General features: G+C 38.1%; 1 protein-coding gene across 1 annotated transcript in view; it reads left to right on the plus strand.

The window, feature by feature from the left end:
- Positions 1–15945, plus strand: part of CORIN (corin, serine peptidase) — a 267765-nt gene that overhangs the window by 248363 nt on the left and 3457 nt on the right. The window contains 2 exon segments of the mRNA XM_007450971.1: positions 1159–1430; positions 3548–3681. Coding sequence (XP_007451033.1) covers positions 1159–1430; positions 3548–3681 — 406 coding nt within the window.

The raw sequence follows: 15945 nt of genomic DNA on the forward strand, positions 1-15945 counted from the left end.
ATATATATATATATATATATATATATATATATATATATACATACACACACACACACACACACACACACGCGCGCGCGCGCCACATCTTCTTTATCCATTCATCTGCTGATGGACACTTAGGTTGCTTCCATATGACATCAATTTTGATAGACCTAAAATTATTTTTTTTTACAATGGAAAAAGGATAGAATGTGTGGACTGTATAGAGGACTCTTTTAGTAGAATCTAGTCTAAGAACCCAACAATGCTAAAAACATGTTGAATGTTGGCCTTGCATACTTTTTCCTAACCCTCCTGTGAGTGGATATGTGAGTGGATAATTGGATGTACAAGTGGATACAAGTGGATAAGTGGATAATATGTGAGTGGATAATTGGATGTACAAGTCTGCAGCTCAAGGGAGAGGATGGAGCTGGAGATATATGTTTGGGAGGTACAAGGCTATGGGTGGCATTTAAAGCCATTGGACTAGGTGAAATCTTCTAGGGGGTGAGTGTAGAATGAGAAGACTGAAGGCAGAGGCTTGGGGCACTTCAATATAGACACTGAGAGCAGAGGAGGAGTATTCAGCAGAGAAGACAGAGATGGGAGGAAATTCTGGAGCTTGGAGAGTCCTGGAAGTTGAGTGGAAAAGTGTTTTAAGGTGGAATTGACTAGACTATTGCCGACAAGTTTTCAAAACAATGAAGTCTAAGACTGCCCATTAGAAGTTGTGGGTGGCCTTTTTAAGCCCCTAGCTTGAAATTTTCAGAAGCCTTCCCTGGAAACTTGACATTTCCGAAGCCCTGGCTCCTTCTTGGAGGGATCTCTTCTTTTCATTCTCTTTCATTTTTTTCTCTTGTCTCTTTTCTCTTCACGTCTTTTCGTCATCTTTCCCACTCAATGAAGCAAGTATTAACTACGCTGCCTGCCTTTCAAAGCGAACAAGTGTTATTTTCCAGAATAGCACCATTCAGGAAGCATGGGCTTTGCTTTCCACAACAGTGCAATATTTGCAAGTTGCTCAGGGGTTATATAAATCCTTCTTATATGAATACGTGGGAGATGGGCATGGAAAGAGCCATTATTTACATAAATAAATATTTTTAAAATAAAATGTAAATTTTAAAAGATAAACCTGAGTTTAAGATGCCAATAGCTCTTGAATTATTATTTTAGGAGAGAGAATGCTGCCGTTTGGAAAGTGGTGTTTGGCGTCAATAATCTAGACCACCCATCAACGTTCATGCAGATGCGCCTCGTGAAAACCATCGTCCTGCATCCTCGCTACAGTCGAGCAGTGGTAGACTATGACATCAGCATAGTGGAGCTAAGCGAGGACATCAATGAAACGAGCTACGTCCGGCCCGTCTGCTTACCCAGCCCGGAGCAGTCATTAGAACCTGATACTTACTGCTATATCACAGGCTGGGGACACATGGGCAACAAAAGTAAGTCAGGATCCTCAGGAGCACTTGCCTTTCAGCTTGTAACTGGAAAACAATGGGGTACTTCCTGGCCTTTGGCAATCATTTCCCATTTTCACTTATAAAAGTAGAGCCACAAATACTTAGCATTATGTGTCACTCTCCCTTCCGTGCAAATCATAGATGTCAATACTTCACCATACACTTAAACCTGCCAAGCCCAGATACAACCTCAGAAACCCTTCTCCACATCTCAGTCTTTCTCCAGGGAGCCGCTGCTGATGTTTTAGAGCTGGCACGCAAGATGAGACCTATCAGTCATCCTCCCTTGCATTGTTTCTATTGGTGATTTGCACTCACTTCAGGGAAAGTCACTCGGAGCCTCTATCTAGCAGTTAGGTAGTTCTGCTTCTTCAGTCAAGCTGGACGGTCCCACTTCCAGCTCTTTGTTATGATTTAGTCCTATCAACATCGGTAACCCAACCTGTAAGTCTTTCTAGAAGGGAAACTGGTTAGCTATTTGCCTATTCAAATTAGTTTAAATAGTTTGGGTTCTTAGATGATTAATAAAACATATAGAAATTAAAAAATTAGTACTGCTCTCAGCCACCCATAAAGGACTCTCTCATTTTCTTGACTTATTAAAAGTTTAGAATAAGAATTTAATCGATGAGATAATTTCTTTAATGGTAGGCACTGACCATGCCAACTATAGCAGGTGTAGTACTGCAGCTCTCAGGGATGATGATATATATCTGTGTCCTGTTATCCGTCTTAGCAACTGCCAATTTGAAGGACGATTGTTTTTCTTGAAATTTAGTCAAGTTTTGAGCTAAGTTGAGTTTCTTTTCTATACGATCAACTGAGAATAAAAAGAAAAAAGTAAATAGACAGTAGTAAGTCAATGACTTCTGAAAAGCTAACATGTAAGAAATATGAAGGCAATGTCAGACATATGATGCCACCATGCCTGCTAATCTTGGTTTTTAAAAGCTATAATTAGTTTTGTAATATATGAGAGCAGAATCTATATTGCCTCTACTTGTATTGTTCCCAATATCCACATTAAACCCAGAGTCATCGTGTGACATGCGGCACACACCACGTATATAATGTAGGAAGAGCAAGGGTATGAGTTCATTGAAAAGATCTGATTGACACTGACCACACCACTTTCTAGCTTACTATAAAATGGAAAAAATAATAGCAACTGTCTAACTCACAGGATTATTGTAAAGATTAAAGAAAATAGGCCCACCCAGAGAATGCTGAGTGCAGGAGCCTGGCCCACCGTGGGTACCCAGTAAACCTTAGCGATGGTTCTTTTTACCATTCTTTCGACAACTTGGGGAACTTCCACTGTCTGCATTGCATTGATTTTTCCAAACGTACTGGAAAACGTATTCTTTCTTCCATTAAGGTACCCTGTGCATGTACACTGCATCCCCATCACTATCTAACAGGAGAACAGTGTGTATGTCTTGTAGAATGGCTGAACAATGAGAGATTCTTGCTGCTGGCTTTGAGAAATACATTGTTATTCTGTGAGAACTTTGGAGCAAGATGAAATTCACATGTTCTCTCAGCTGACACTAAGGGATGGCTTTTCCCTTTGACATCTCTCTGATGCATCCCTTAGGATTAAAGGTTCTGACCTCAAATGATGGCTACTGTAGCACATGATGAGACACACTGTTCAAACCAAGGATAGGGCAACCCTTCCTCTGTTAGTCTGAACAGGCAGTCTGAACTTTTAGCAGAGCAGGGCTCACATGTTGAGCTGTCACAGAGCTGGCAGCCTCCCACCTGGAGCAGAGCTCTGGCTTGATTTTCCTTTTCATTGTAGTAGCTGTTGTTTATGTTGCTACACATAATAAGAGAGGGAAAGCATGAGCCAGGTTACTTAACCAGTCTGTGCCTCAATTTTCTCATTAACAAAATGAAGGGGTTTGATTAAATGATTGCTAACAGCACTTATAATTGGAAAATTCTGATTCCAAATGAGCTTCGTCTTTGAAATGACATTTTAAGAGCATAGTTTTCTTGATATAAAAATGTTATCATTTCATATTTGGCTAGCCTCATTTTTGAGTCATTTTACCTTCACATATTTTATTTCTTCTTCTTTTTAAAAAATCCAGTGCCTTTTAAGCTGCAGGAGGGAGAAGTCCGCATTATTTCTCTGGAGCAGTGTCAGTCCTACTTTGACACTAAGACCATCACCACCCGGATGATCTGTGCTGGCTATGAGTCTGGCACAGTTGACTCGTGCATGGTAAGTTGCTTTCTGGTTACCAAGGAGTTTCAGTTCAGCAGTAGGTTCAATGGGTCCACATAAGCCCATTAGTATTCATGTGTGGCCCTTTGGGAACATTTTCTGAAAATAATTTATTACCAAATGTTTTCCTTTATGCAGGACCCAAGCAACGCCCTGAGTAACCTCCATGCCCCCAACTCAGGTTGCCTTCTGTTTTCTCACGTCTTGCATGGGGTCAGCACCCTGGGCCAGCAACAGGAGGAGAAGCAATTGTTCTGGTCCATCTTCTTGGACCATTTTAGTGGCCAGGACAAGCAAGTTTCTGAGAGAAGCTAGCGGTAACCAGAGCTCCAACCAGGTTGCCTCAGGAAGCAGGGGACAGACACCAAGGGCATATTCAACCATCGGGGTGATGGCACTGAAGCACATACAACACTCCAATCTCCAGGGTGTGTGACAGACCCACCTCCGTCTCAGGAGTTGATCACACTGGCATTGTCTGGGGCTGCACGTGATTGCCAGCATGTCTTCAAATATCTATCACTGAACACAACCTTTAGACTCAGGATTTCTGGTCACAACAGTTCATAGAGTATGCTGACTTAACAATGCAGGGAAGCTTTTTTTTTTTTTTTAATTTCTGAATTTTATTTTTTTTTATACAGCAGGTTCTTATTAGTCATCCATTTTATACACATCAGTGTATACATGTCAATCCCAATCTCCCAATTCATCCCACCACCACTCCCACCCCCCCCGCAGGGAAGCATTTTTACTTAATAAACACTCATTGCATATTATACTGGACTGGCTCCCAGGGGAGGATGAAAAAGGGAGAGCACTTAAAGAAGCTTGTGACAGAGTGGGGAAGGCAGTTATTGCACTACAGTGCTATGAAGCATCTTTGTTATTTCACTGCTTTGGAGATCAAATTGCCCCCAAGTTTTAGAATTGAAGAAGAGATGCAACAATACTATTGCCCCTGACCCGACATAATAAAATGACATTTTTGATTGTCCATTTCAGAATAGAAATGGCCTGGTGGTGATTTAGACAGTTGTCATGGGAAACGGGGAGGCAGGCTCCCTTGAAGTTTCAGTGAGTCACCTTCCCTTCTGTCCTCTGGCCCCAAGTCATCCAGCTGAGGTGGGCAGTGATAGAGGAACCCCTGCCTTCCATGCAAGAGGCCTAGGTTTGATAGACCAAAGCCAAAAACAAAGTGACTAGGAGGCAGCATGGTGTCAGGGCTAGGATACATGATTTGCAACCTGAAAGGTCTGTCTGGGTTGGCTCCCATCTCTGGCAGTGAGAACAGTATGACCTGAAGAAGTTATTTAACCTCTGTAGAATATTTTCTCCCAAGTAAGATGGGACTGATTCTGTCTGATTTGCAGCATATCTTTAGGATTAACTGGGTTCATGTCCCAATATTTTAACATATCTGTATATGACGTCTGGCATATGCCCTCAATGAATATCAACAATGTGAGTGTTAACATCTACCAGTTAGTGCTTACTGTGTTCCAGGATCTCTTCTAAATACTTCCTAATAACTCACTTAATTCTCAGTCATCTCTTGTGGCAGTATCTGTGTTTTTCCTATTTTACAGATCAAGAAAACAAGGGACCAGAGAGGTTAAGTAATTTACCCCATATCACCCAGCATTAAGGTGGTAGAATGAAGATAGGAATGTAGGCAGCCTGGCTTCAGAATTCAAGGGCTTGGTCACTACACTATCCTAGAAGCAATGATTAATGTGAATACATTTCTCCCTGTTGTCAACATGATCTGGACGTCTACCAAAAAGTAGTTCCTCTTCATCTCTTGGTAACTGCTAAAGGGAGGGGATAGAAGGTGATTCTTTGAAAGAGAAATGAAGGTCCAACACAGCCACAGGCATAGGCCTGTTCATATCGTAATGTCTAATAGGAAACAGGTCCTGCCAACTTCTTTAGTGGTGGGAATTCCACACTGTGGAGATCTTAAATGCATACCAGATGCTCTCTAACACAACCCCAGGTAGAAAACAAAACACAAACAAAAGCTACTTTTTACCAAGTCTGGAGCAAGATTATGCACCAGAACCTCTCATTACCTTCCTTAATTGCATCAACAGGTCACATTGGAAGCCATGGGTCCTTTGTTAAGGTCTAGAAATCATGGAACTCAGTATTGAAACCAAACATAAACTTTGGCCTAAAGCCCAATATTATGAAAAAGAGGACCAAAAACCAGACAAATTGTACCCCTTTTGTTTTGAATTGATGCTTCTTCACCTCTTGTTTTCCAACTAACAAATGTCCGCCTACCTCATTAAGCCTAGCTCAAAACCCACTCTTATGGGGACCCTGTGTTCCCCTCTGGCTGGAAGTAATCACTTATTCCTTTGAAGACTCCTTTATTTATAGCCCTTAGATTTTGCTTTCATGTAAAGTTTTTCTCATTACCCAAGTGGAGTTTTGGCCCCTTGGGGACAAAAGTAGCTCTTTACTTGTGTAGACTGTAGCACACAATCTTGCAAACATTAGATGCTAAATAATTATGTGGCTAAGTTTCTGATCTGGAAGTGTAGAGTTGCTGACCTGTAAATATCCCATTTTAATCACTCTCTGGCATAATAAGTAGCTCAACCCAAGTCAGTCAGTATCTTAGGAGATGAAAAAATTGTGGAATATGTCTAATAAAATTGTTTCCAGTAAATTTTGCTTAAAAATCAATTAGGCTTTCAGACAGAACAACTTAGCCTCTTGCAAAATCTATGCTTATTAGTTAGGTTTACAGCATTGGTAAATTATGAATGCAATGTTCACCACTTCTAGGAAGGGGCATGATATATTCCAAGTCCTGAAAGGGAAAAACCTTCAACCTAGGATACTCTATCCAGCAAGATTATCATTTAGAATAGAATGAGAGATAAAGAATTTCTCAGACAAGAAAAAACTAAAAGAATAGAGCAACTAAACCTACCCTAAAAGAAATATTGAAGGGTCTTCTCTAAATATTGAAGAAGGGTCTTCTTCTTTCTCTAGAAAAGAAGCAAGAATCTATTGGAAACGAAAAATCACAATAAGAGAAGCAAATATGTAGAAGGATTGAAGATCACTTAAATAAGCCAGTACAGAGATTAAGAAGCCAAAAAAAAAATTTTTTTTGTAAAAGCAATTATAACTACAATTAACAGCAAAAGAATAAGTATGACGATGTAAAATAGAACATCAAAAATCACAAAATGTGGGAGAGTGGAGTATAAAAATGTAGATCTTTTAGAATGTGTTTGAACTTGTATGACTAGCAGTTTAAAGATATAATAATGGGTCAACATACTTGAAATCCATAGTAATCACAAATCAAAACACACAATAGGTTCACAAAAACCAGAAAGAAAGGAACTCAAGCATACTACAAAAGAAAATAAACCACAAAAGGAAAAACAAAAAGAAATGAACAAGGAAGAATTACAAAAACAACTGGAAAACAAGGTTTAAAATGGCAATAAGTACATACCTATCAATAATTATTTGTGTTAATTTTTATTTTATATTGGTGTATAGCTGATTTACCATGTTGTGTTAGTTTCAGGTATACAGCAAAGTGGTTCAGTTATACATATTCATATATCCATTCTTTTTCAGATTCTTTTCCCATATAGGTTATTACAGAATATTGAGTCAAGTTCCCTGTGCTATACAGTAGGTCCTTGTTGATTATCTGTTTTATATATAGTAGTGTGTATATGTTAATCCCAACCTCCTAATTTATCCCCCCCCCCCCCACCCCGACCTTTCCTCTTTGGTAACCATAAGTTTGTTTTCTAAGTCTATGGGTCTATTTCTGTTTTGTAAATAAGTTCATTTGTATCATCTTTTTAGATTCCAAATATAGGTGATATCATATGATACTTGTCTTTCTCTGACTTACTTCACTTAGTATGATAATCTCTTGGTCCATCCATGTTGCTGCAAATGACATTATTTCATTCTTTTTAATGGCTGAGTAATATTTCACTATATATATGTAGCACATCTTCTTTATCCATTCCTCTGATGGGCATTTAGGTTGCTTCCATGTCTTGGGTATTGTAAATAGTGCAGCAATGAACATTGGGGTGCATGTATCTTTTCAAATTATGGTTTTCTCTGGACATTTGCCCAGAAATGGGATTGCTGGATCATATGGTAGCTCCATTTTCAGTTTTTCAAGGAACCTCCATACTGTTCGCCATAGTGGTTGTACTAATTAATCTTCCCACCAACAGTGTAAGAGGGTTCCCTTTCCTCCACACCCTCTCCAGCATTTATTGTTTATAGACTTTTTGATGATAGCCATTCTGGCCAGTGTGTAGTGATACCTCATTGTAGGTTTGATTGGCATTTCTCTAATAATTAGTAATAATGAGCATCTTTTCATGTGGTTTTTGGCCATCTGTATGTATTCTTTGGAGAAATGTCTATTTAGATCTCCTGCCCATTTTTTGATTGGGGTGTTTTTTTTTTTTTTGATATTGAGCCACATGAGCTGTTTCTATATTTTGGAGATTAATCCTTGTTGGTCGCATCATTTGCAAATATTTTTACCCATTCTGTAGGTTGTCGTTTGGTTGATGGTTTCCTTTGCTGTGCAAAAGCTTTTAAGTTTAATTAGGTCTCGTTTGTTTATTTTTGTTTTTATATTCATTACTCTAGGAGGTAGATCCAAAAACATATTGCTGCGATTTATGTCAGAGAGTGTTCTGCCTATGTTTTCCTCTAAGAGTTTTATAGTATCTGGTCTTACATTTAGATCTTTAATCCGTTTTGAGTTTGTTTTTGTGTGTGGCATTAGAGAATATTCTAACTTCATTCTTTTACATGTAGCAGTCCAGTCTTCCCAGCACCACTTATTGAAGAGGCTGTCTTTTCTCCATTGTATACTCTTGCTTCCTTTGTCATATATTAATTGACCATAGGTGTGGGGGGGGTTATTTCTGTGCTTTCTATACTGTTCCATTGATCTATAAGCCTGTCATCGTGCCAGTACCATACTGTTTTAATTACTGTAGCTTTATAGTATATTCTGAAGTGAGGGAGCCTAATTCCTCCAGCTCTGTTTTTCTTTCTCAAGATTGCTTTGGCTATATGGGGCCTTTTATGTTTCCATACAAATTTTAAGATTTTTTGTTCTAATTCTGTGAAAAATGCCATTGGTAATTTGATAGGGATTGCACTGACTCTGTAGATTGCCTTGGGTAGTCTAGTCATTTTGACAGCATTGATTCTTCCAAGCCAAGAACATGGTTTATCTTTCCATCTGTTTGTGTCATCTTTGATTTCTTTCATCATCATCTTATAATTTTCTGAATAGAGGTCTTTGGTCTCCTTAGGTAAGTTTATTCCTAGGTATTTTATTCTTTTTGATGCAATGGGAAATGGGATTTTTCCATAATTTCTCTTTCTGATCTTTTGTTGATAATGCATAGAAGTTCAACAGATTTCTGTGTATTAATTTTGTATCCTGAAACTTTACCGAATTCATTGATGAGCTCTAGTGGTTTTCTGGTAGCATCTTTAGAATTTTCTACGTATAGTTATTATGGCATCTGCAAACAGTGATGGTTTTCCTTTTTCTTTTCCTATTTGGATTCCTTTTATTTCTTTTTCTTCTCTGATTGCCATTGCTAGGACTTCCAAAACTATGTTGAGTAAACATGGCAAGAGTAGACATCCTTGTCTTGTTCCTGATCTTAGAGGACATACTTTCAGCATCTCACTGATGAGTATGATGTTAGCTGTGGGCTTGTCATATATGGCCTTTATTGAGTTATGGTCCATCTCTGCCCACTTTCTGGAGAGCTTTTTTTTTTTTTTTTTTTTTTTTTTTTTACCATAAATTGGTGTTGAATTTTGTCAAAAGATTTTTCTGCACATATTGAGATGATCATATGGTTTTTGTTCTTCAATTTGTTATTGTGGTGTATCACACGGATTGATTTGTGGATATTGAGAAATCCTTACATTCCTGGGATAATTCCCACTTGATCATAGTGTATGATCCTTTCAATGTATTGTTGGATTTGGTCTGCCAGTATTCTGGTTGAGTATTTTGGGGTCTATGTTCAGTGATATTGGCCTGTAATTTCCTTTTATTTATTTATTTTTTTGTGGTATCTTTGTCTGGTTTTGGTGTCAGGGTGTTGGTGGCCTCATAGAATGAATTTGGGGGTGTTCTTTCCTCTGCAGTTTTTTGGAAAGTTTCAGGATAGGTGTTAACTCCCAACAAACAAAAGCCTGATGGCTACACAGGCAAATTCTGTCAAACGTTTAGAGAAGAGTTTTTTCATCACAGTTTCAGTATAAGTACTTGTGATTGGTCTATTCATATTTTCTATTTCTTCCTAGTTCAGTCGTGGAGGATTGTACCTTTCTAAGAATTTGTCCATTTCTTCTAGGCTGTCCATTTTATTTGCATATAGTTGCTTGTAGTAGTCTCGTAGGATGCTTTGTATTTCTGTGGTGTCTGTTGTAACTTTTCATTTCTAATTTTGATTTAAGCCCCTTACCTTTTTTTTCTTGATGAGTCTAGCTAAATATTTATCAATTTTATCTTTTCAAAGAACCAGCTTTTAGTTTCATTGATCTTTTCTGTTGTTTTCGTCATCTCTATTTCATTTATTTCTGTTCTAATCTTTATAATTTCTTTCCTTTTACTAACTTTGGGTTGTGTTTGTTTTCTCTTTCTCTAGTTGCTTTAGGTGTGAGGTTAGGTTGCTTATTTGAAATTTTTCTTGTTTCCTGAGGTAAGACTGTATTGCTATAAAATTCCCTCTTAGAACTGCTTTTGCTGTATCCCAAAGGTTTTGGATCATTGTGTTTTCATTTTCATTTTTCTCTAGGTATTTTTTGATTTCCTCTTTGATTCCTTTGGTGGTCCATTGGTTGTTTAGTAACATATTGTTTAGCCTCCTCGTGTTTGTGTTTTTTACGGTTTTTTTTTCCTTGTAGTTAATATCTAATCTCATAGTGTTGTGGTCAAAAAAGATGCTTGATGTAATTTCAATTTTCTAAAATTTACCTAGGTTTGCTTTGTGGCCCAGCACGTGATCTATCCTGGAGAATGTTCCAAGTGCACTTGAGAAGAAAGTGTATTCAACTGCTTTCAGATGGAATGCTCTCTAAATAGCAATTAAGTCCACCTGGTCTAATGTGCCATTTAAGGCCTGTGTTTCCTTATGGATTTTCTGTCTGGATAATCTGTCCATTGATGTAAGTGGGGTGTTAAAGTCCCCACTATTATTGTGTTACTGTTGATTTCTCCTTTTACAGCTGTTAGCAGTTGCCTTATATATTGGGTGCATATATAATTGTTATATCTTCTTGGATTGATCCCTTGATCATTCTGTAGTGTCCTTTTCTGTCTCTTGTAACAGTCTTTAAAGTCTATTTTGTCTGATATGAGTATTGCTACTCCAGCTTTCTTTTGATTTCCATTTACATGGAATAGCTTTTTCCATCCCTTCACTTTCATTCTGTATCTATCCCTAGATCTGAAGTGGGTCTCTTGTCAACAGCATATATTCAGATCTTATTTTTGTATACATTCAGCCAGTCTGTGTCTTTTGGTTGGAGCATTTAATCCATTTACATTTAAGGTAATTATCGATATGTGTATTCTTACTGCCATTTTCTTGTTTATGATTTGTTTCTGTAGGTCATTTTTTCTTCCCTTCCTCTTTTGTTCTCTTGTGATTTGATGACTATCTTTAGAGTTGTATTTGGATTGCTTTTTCTTTTTTGTGTGTGTATGTATTGTAGATTTTGGGTTTGTCGTTACCATGAGGTTTAAAAAAATTTATTTTATATTGGAGTATAGTTGATTTACAATGTTGTTAGTTTCAAGTGTAGGGCAAAGTGATTCAGTCATACATATATCTAATCTTTTTCAAATTTTTTTCCCATTTAGGTCATTACAGAATATTGAGTAGAGTTCCTTGTGCTATACAGTAGGTTCTCATTAGTTATCTATCTTAAATATAGTAGTGTGTATGTTAATCCCAAACTTCCAATTTATCCCCCCCCCAACATTTCCCCTTTAGTAACCAAAAGTTTCTTCTCTTAGTTTGTGAGTCTATTTCTGTTTTGTAAATAAGTTCATTTGTATCATTCTTCTACGATTCCGCATATAAGTAATGTCATATGATATTTGTCTTTCTCTGACTTACTTCACTTAGTATGATAATCTCAGGGTCCATCCATGTTGCTGCCAATGGCATTATTTCATTCTTTTTAATGGCTGAGTAATATTCTATTGTATAGATATACCACATCTACTTTATGCATTCATCTGTTGATGGACATGTAGGTTGCTTCCATGTTTTGACTATTGTAAACATTGCTGCAATGAACATTGTGCTGAATGTATCCTTTTGAATCAACCATGAGATTTTGATATAGCAGTCTATATGTATAAAAGATTGATTTAAGTTGCCGGTTTCTTAATTTCATATGCATTTCCAATATCCTACATTTGTATTCTCCTCTTCTCATGATTACTGGTTTTGATATCATACCTGCAGGGAGATGATTTCCTAGCTTTACTGTATGTTTGCCTTTACTGGTGAGCTTTCCCATTCATAATTTTCTTGTTTCTAAGGATGGCCTTTTCTTTTCTGCCTAGATAAGTTCCTTTAGCAGTTTGTTGGCATTTTGTTGTAAAGCTGGTTTGGTGGTGGTGAATTCTCTTAGCTTTTGCTTGTCTGTAAAGGTTTTGATTACTCCATCGAATCTGAACAGGAGCCTTGCTGGGTAGAGTGTTCTTGGTTGTAGGTTTTTCCCTGTCATCACTTGAAATATATTATGCCAATCCCTTCTGGCCTGCAGTTTCTGCTGAAAAATCAGCTGATAACTATATGAAGATTTCCTTGTATGTTACTTGTTGCTTTTCCCTTGTTTGCTTTTAATATTTTCCCTTTGTCTTTAGTTTTTGAAAATTTGATGTGTGTCTTGGCATGTTCCTCCTTGGGTTTATCCTGTGTGGGCCTCTCTGTGCTTCCTGGACTTCAGTCCATGTTTCCCTTCCCATGTTAGGGAAGTTTTCGGCTATTATCTCTTCAGATATTTTCTCAGGCCCTTTCTCTCTCTCTTCTGGGACCCCTATGATGCAAAAGTTGGTGCATTTAATGTTGTCTCAGAGGTCTCTTAGACTGTCCTTATTTCATTTTTTCTCTTTATTCTGTTCTGCAGCAATGATTTCCACCAGTCTGTCTTCCAGCTCACTTATTTGTTCTTCTGCCTCATTTATTCTATTGATTCCTTCTAGTGTATTTTTCATTTCAATTTGTGTATTGTTCATCTGTTTGTTCTTTAAATCTCTGTTATTTCTTGTATCTTCTCGGGCTGTGCCTCCATTATTTTTCCAAGATCTTGGATCACCTTTACTATCATTTCCCTGAATACTTTTTAAGGCAGATTGCCTATCTATCTATCTCCACTTCACTTCACTTGTTCTTCTGGGGTTTTATTATCTTGTTCCTTTGTCTGGAACATATTTCTCTGCCATCTTGTCTAACTTTCTGTGTTTGTGGCCTTCATTTCTCATGCTGAAGGTTTGTAGTTCCTCTTGCTTCTGGTGTCTACCCCCTGGTGGGTGAGGTTGGTCCAGGGGCTTGTGCAGGCTTCCTGGTGGGAGGGCCTGGTGCCTGCACACTGGTGGATGGAGCTGGTTCTTGTCCCTCTGGTGGGCAGGGCTGTTTCAAGAGGTGTGTTTAGAGGCATCTGTGCATTCAGGATGACTTTAGGCAGGCTGTAAGTGGGGCTGTGTTGGTTAACACTGGACCTTGCAGGCTGTTGAGGGGGTGCAGGTTTCAGTGCCAAAATGTTGACCTCCAGGAGAGCTCATGCCAATGAGTACTCCCTGGGGCCTCTGCCACCAGTGTCCTTGCCCCCAGTGAGCCAAAGCCGACCCCCACCTCCCCAGCAGACCCTCCAAGATACACAGGTAGGCCTGGCCCAGGCTCTTATGGAGTCACTTCTTTGCCCTGGATACCAGTGCACGTGAAACCTTGTGTGCCCTCCAAGAGTGGAGTCTCTTTTTTCCCCAGTCCTGTGGCGCTCCGGCGCTTTGAAGGCCGCCTCATGCACTGCTGGCCTTCAAAGCCAAATGCTCTGGGCTCTCCTCCTCCTGATGCCAGATCCCCAGTCTGGGGAGCCTGACGTGGGGCTCAGAACTCTCACTCCTGTGGGAGAACCTCTGTGATATAATTATTTTCCAGTTTGTGGGTCACCCACCCAGTGCATATGGGATTTGATTTTACTGCAAATGTGCCCCTCCTACCATCTTGTTGTGGCTTCTTCTTTTTGTCTTTGGATGTAGAATATCTTCTTTGCTAGCTTCCAGTCTTTTCTATCGATGGTTGTTCAGTGGTTGTGATTTTGGTGTTTTTGTGAGAGGAGGTAAGCTCAATTTCTTCTACTCCACCATCTTGTCTCTTCCCATGTCAATTATTACCTTAAATGTCAATGGAGTAAATACAGAATGATACATTGAATAAAAAACATGAACCTACAATATGCTGCCTAAAAATGTCTCACTTTAGGGTGAAAGACAAACACAGACTGAAAGTGAGGGGATGGAAAAAATATTTCATGAAAATGGAAATAATAAAGCTGGGGTAGAAATACTTATATCAGACAAAATAGACTTTAAAACAAAGGACATAAAGACAAAGAAGTGTATCATATGATAAAGGGATCAATACTAAAAGAGGCTATTATACTGATTAACATATATGCACCCAATATAGGAGCACCTAAATATGTAAAAGAAACACTAATAGACATAAAGGGAGAAACTGACTGGAATACAATAATAGTAGGAGATTTTAACACCCCAGTGACATCAATGGACAGATCATCCAGACAGAAAACCAGTAAGAGGTCCTAAATGACACAACAGACCAGTTGTACTTGTTTTCAAGCACACATGGAACATTCTCCAGGATAGACCACATACTAGGTCACAAAACAAGCCTCAACAAATTTAGAAATCATTTCAAGCATTTTTCCTGACCACAACGGTATGAAACTACCAGAGAAAGAAAAACAGGAAAAGAGTGAATACATGGAGACTAAACAACATGCCGCTAAAAAAAACAATGGATCAATAATGAAATCAAATAAGAAATCGGAAAATGAGAACAAAACCTTACAAAATCTATGGGATGCAGCAAAAGCAGCTCTAATAGGGAAGTTCATAGCAATAAGGCCTTCCTCAAGAGATACGAAAAATCTCAAACAACCTAACCTACTAGCTAAATAAATTAGAAAAATAAGAACAAAAAAAACTCACAGCAGAAGGAAGGAAATAATAAAGATTACAGAGGAAATAAATAGATTAAAAAAAAATAGAAAAAATCAATAAAATCAAGACAAGGATTTTTGAAAAGATAAACAAAACTCAACAAACTTCTAGCCAGGCCCACCAAGAAGAAAACAGAGGATCCAAATAAAATAAGAAATGAAAGAGGAGAAATAACAACTAATACCACAGAAATACAAAAAAAAAAAAAAGAAAATACTATGAAAAGTTATATACCAACTAATTGGACAATCTAAAAGAAATGGACAAGTTTCTAGACACATACAGCCCACCAAAACGGAATCAAGAAGAAACAGATCATTTAAACAGATTGAGCACTGTAAGTGAAAGAGAATCTGTAAAAGAAAACAAAACAAAACTCCCTGCAAACAAAAGTCCAGGACCTGATGGCTTCACTGGAGAATTCTACCGAACATACAAAGAAAAACTTGTACCTGTCCTTCTCAAACTATGCCAAAAAATTGAAAAGGAGGGAAAACTCCCAGTCACTCCATGAAGCCACCATCACCCTGATACCAAAATCAGACAAAGACACTACAAAAAAAGAAAATTACAGGTCAATATATTTGATGAATATAGATGAAAAATGTATCAATGTAATGTGCCAGATTAACAAAAGGAAAGACAAAGCACATGATCATCTCAATAGATGCAGAGAAAACATTTGAAAAAATTCAACATCAATTCATGATAAAAATTCTCACCAAAGTGGGTACAGAGGGAACATATCTCAACATAATAAAAGCCATTTGTGACAAACCTACAGCCAACATAATAATGCTGAAAAGCTGAAAACCTTCCTGCTAAACTCAGGAACAAGACAAGGGTGCCCACTCTCACCACTTCTATTCAAAATAGTATTGGAAGTCCTAGCCACAGCAATCATACATACAGGAAAAAGAAATAAAAAGTATCCAAGTTGGAGGGAAAGA

Source organism: Lipotes vexillifer, unplaced genomic scaffold (genome assembly GCF_000442215.2).
Source record: "Lipotes vexillifer unplaced genomic scaffold, Lipotes_vexillifer_v1.1 scaffold404, whole genome shotgun sequence".
NCBI lineage: Eukaryota > Metazoa > Chordata > Mammalia > Artiodactyla > Lipotidae > Lipotes > Lipotes vexillifer.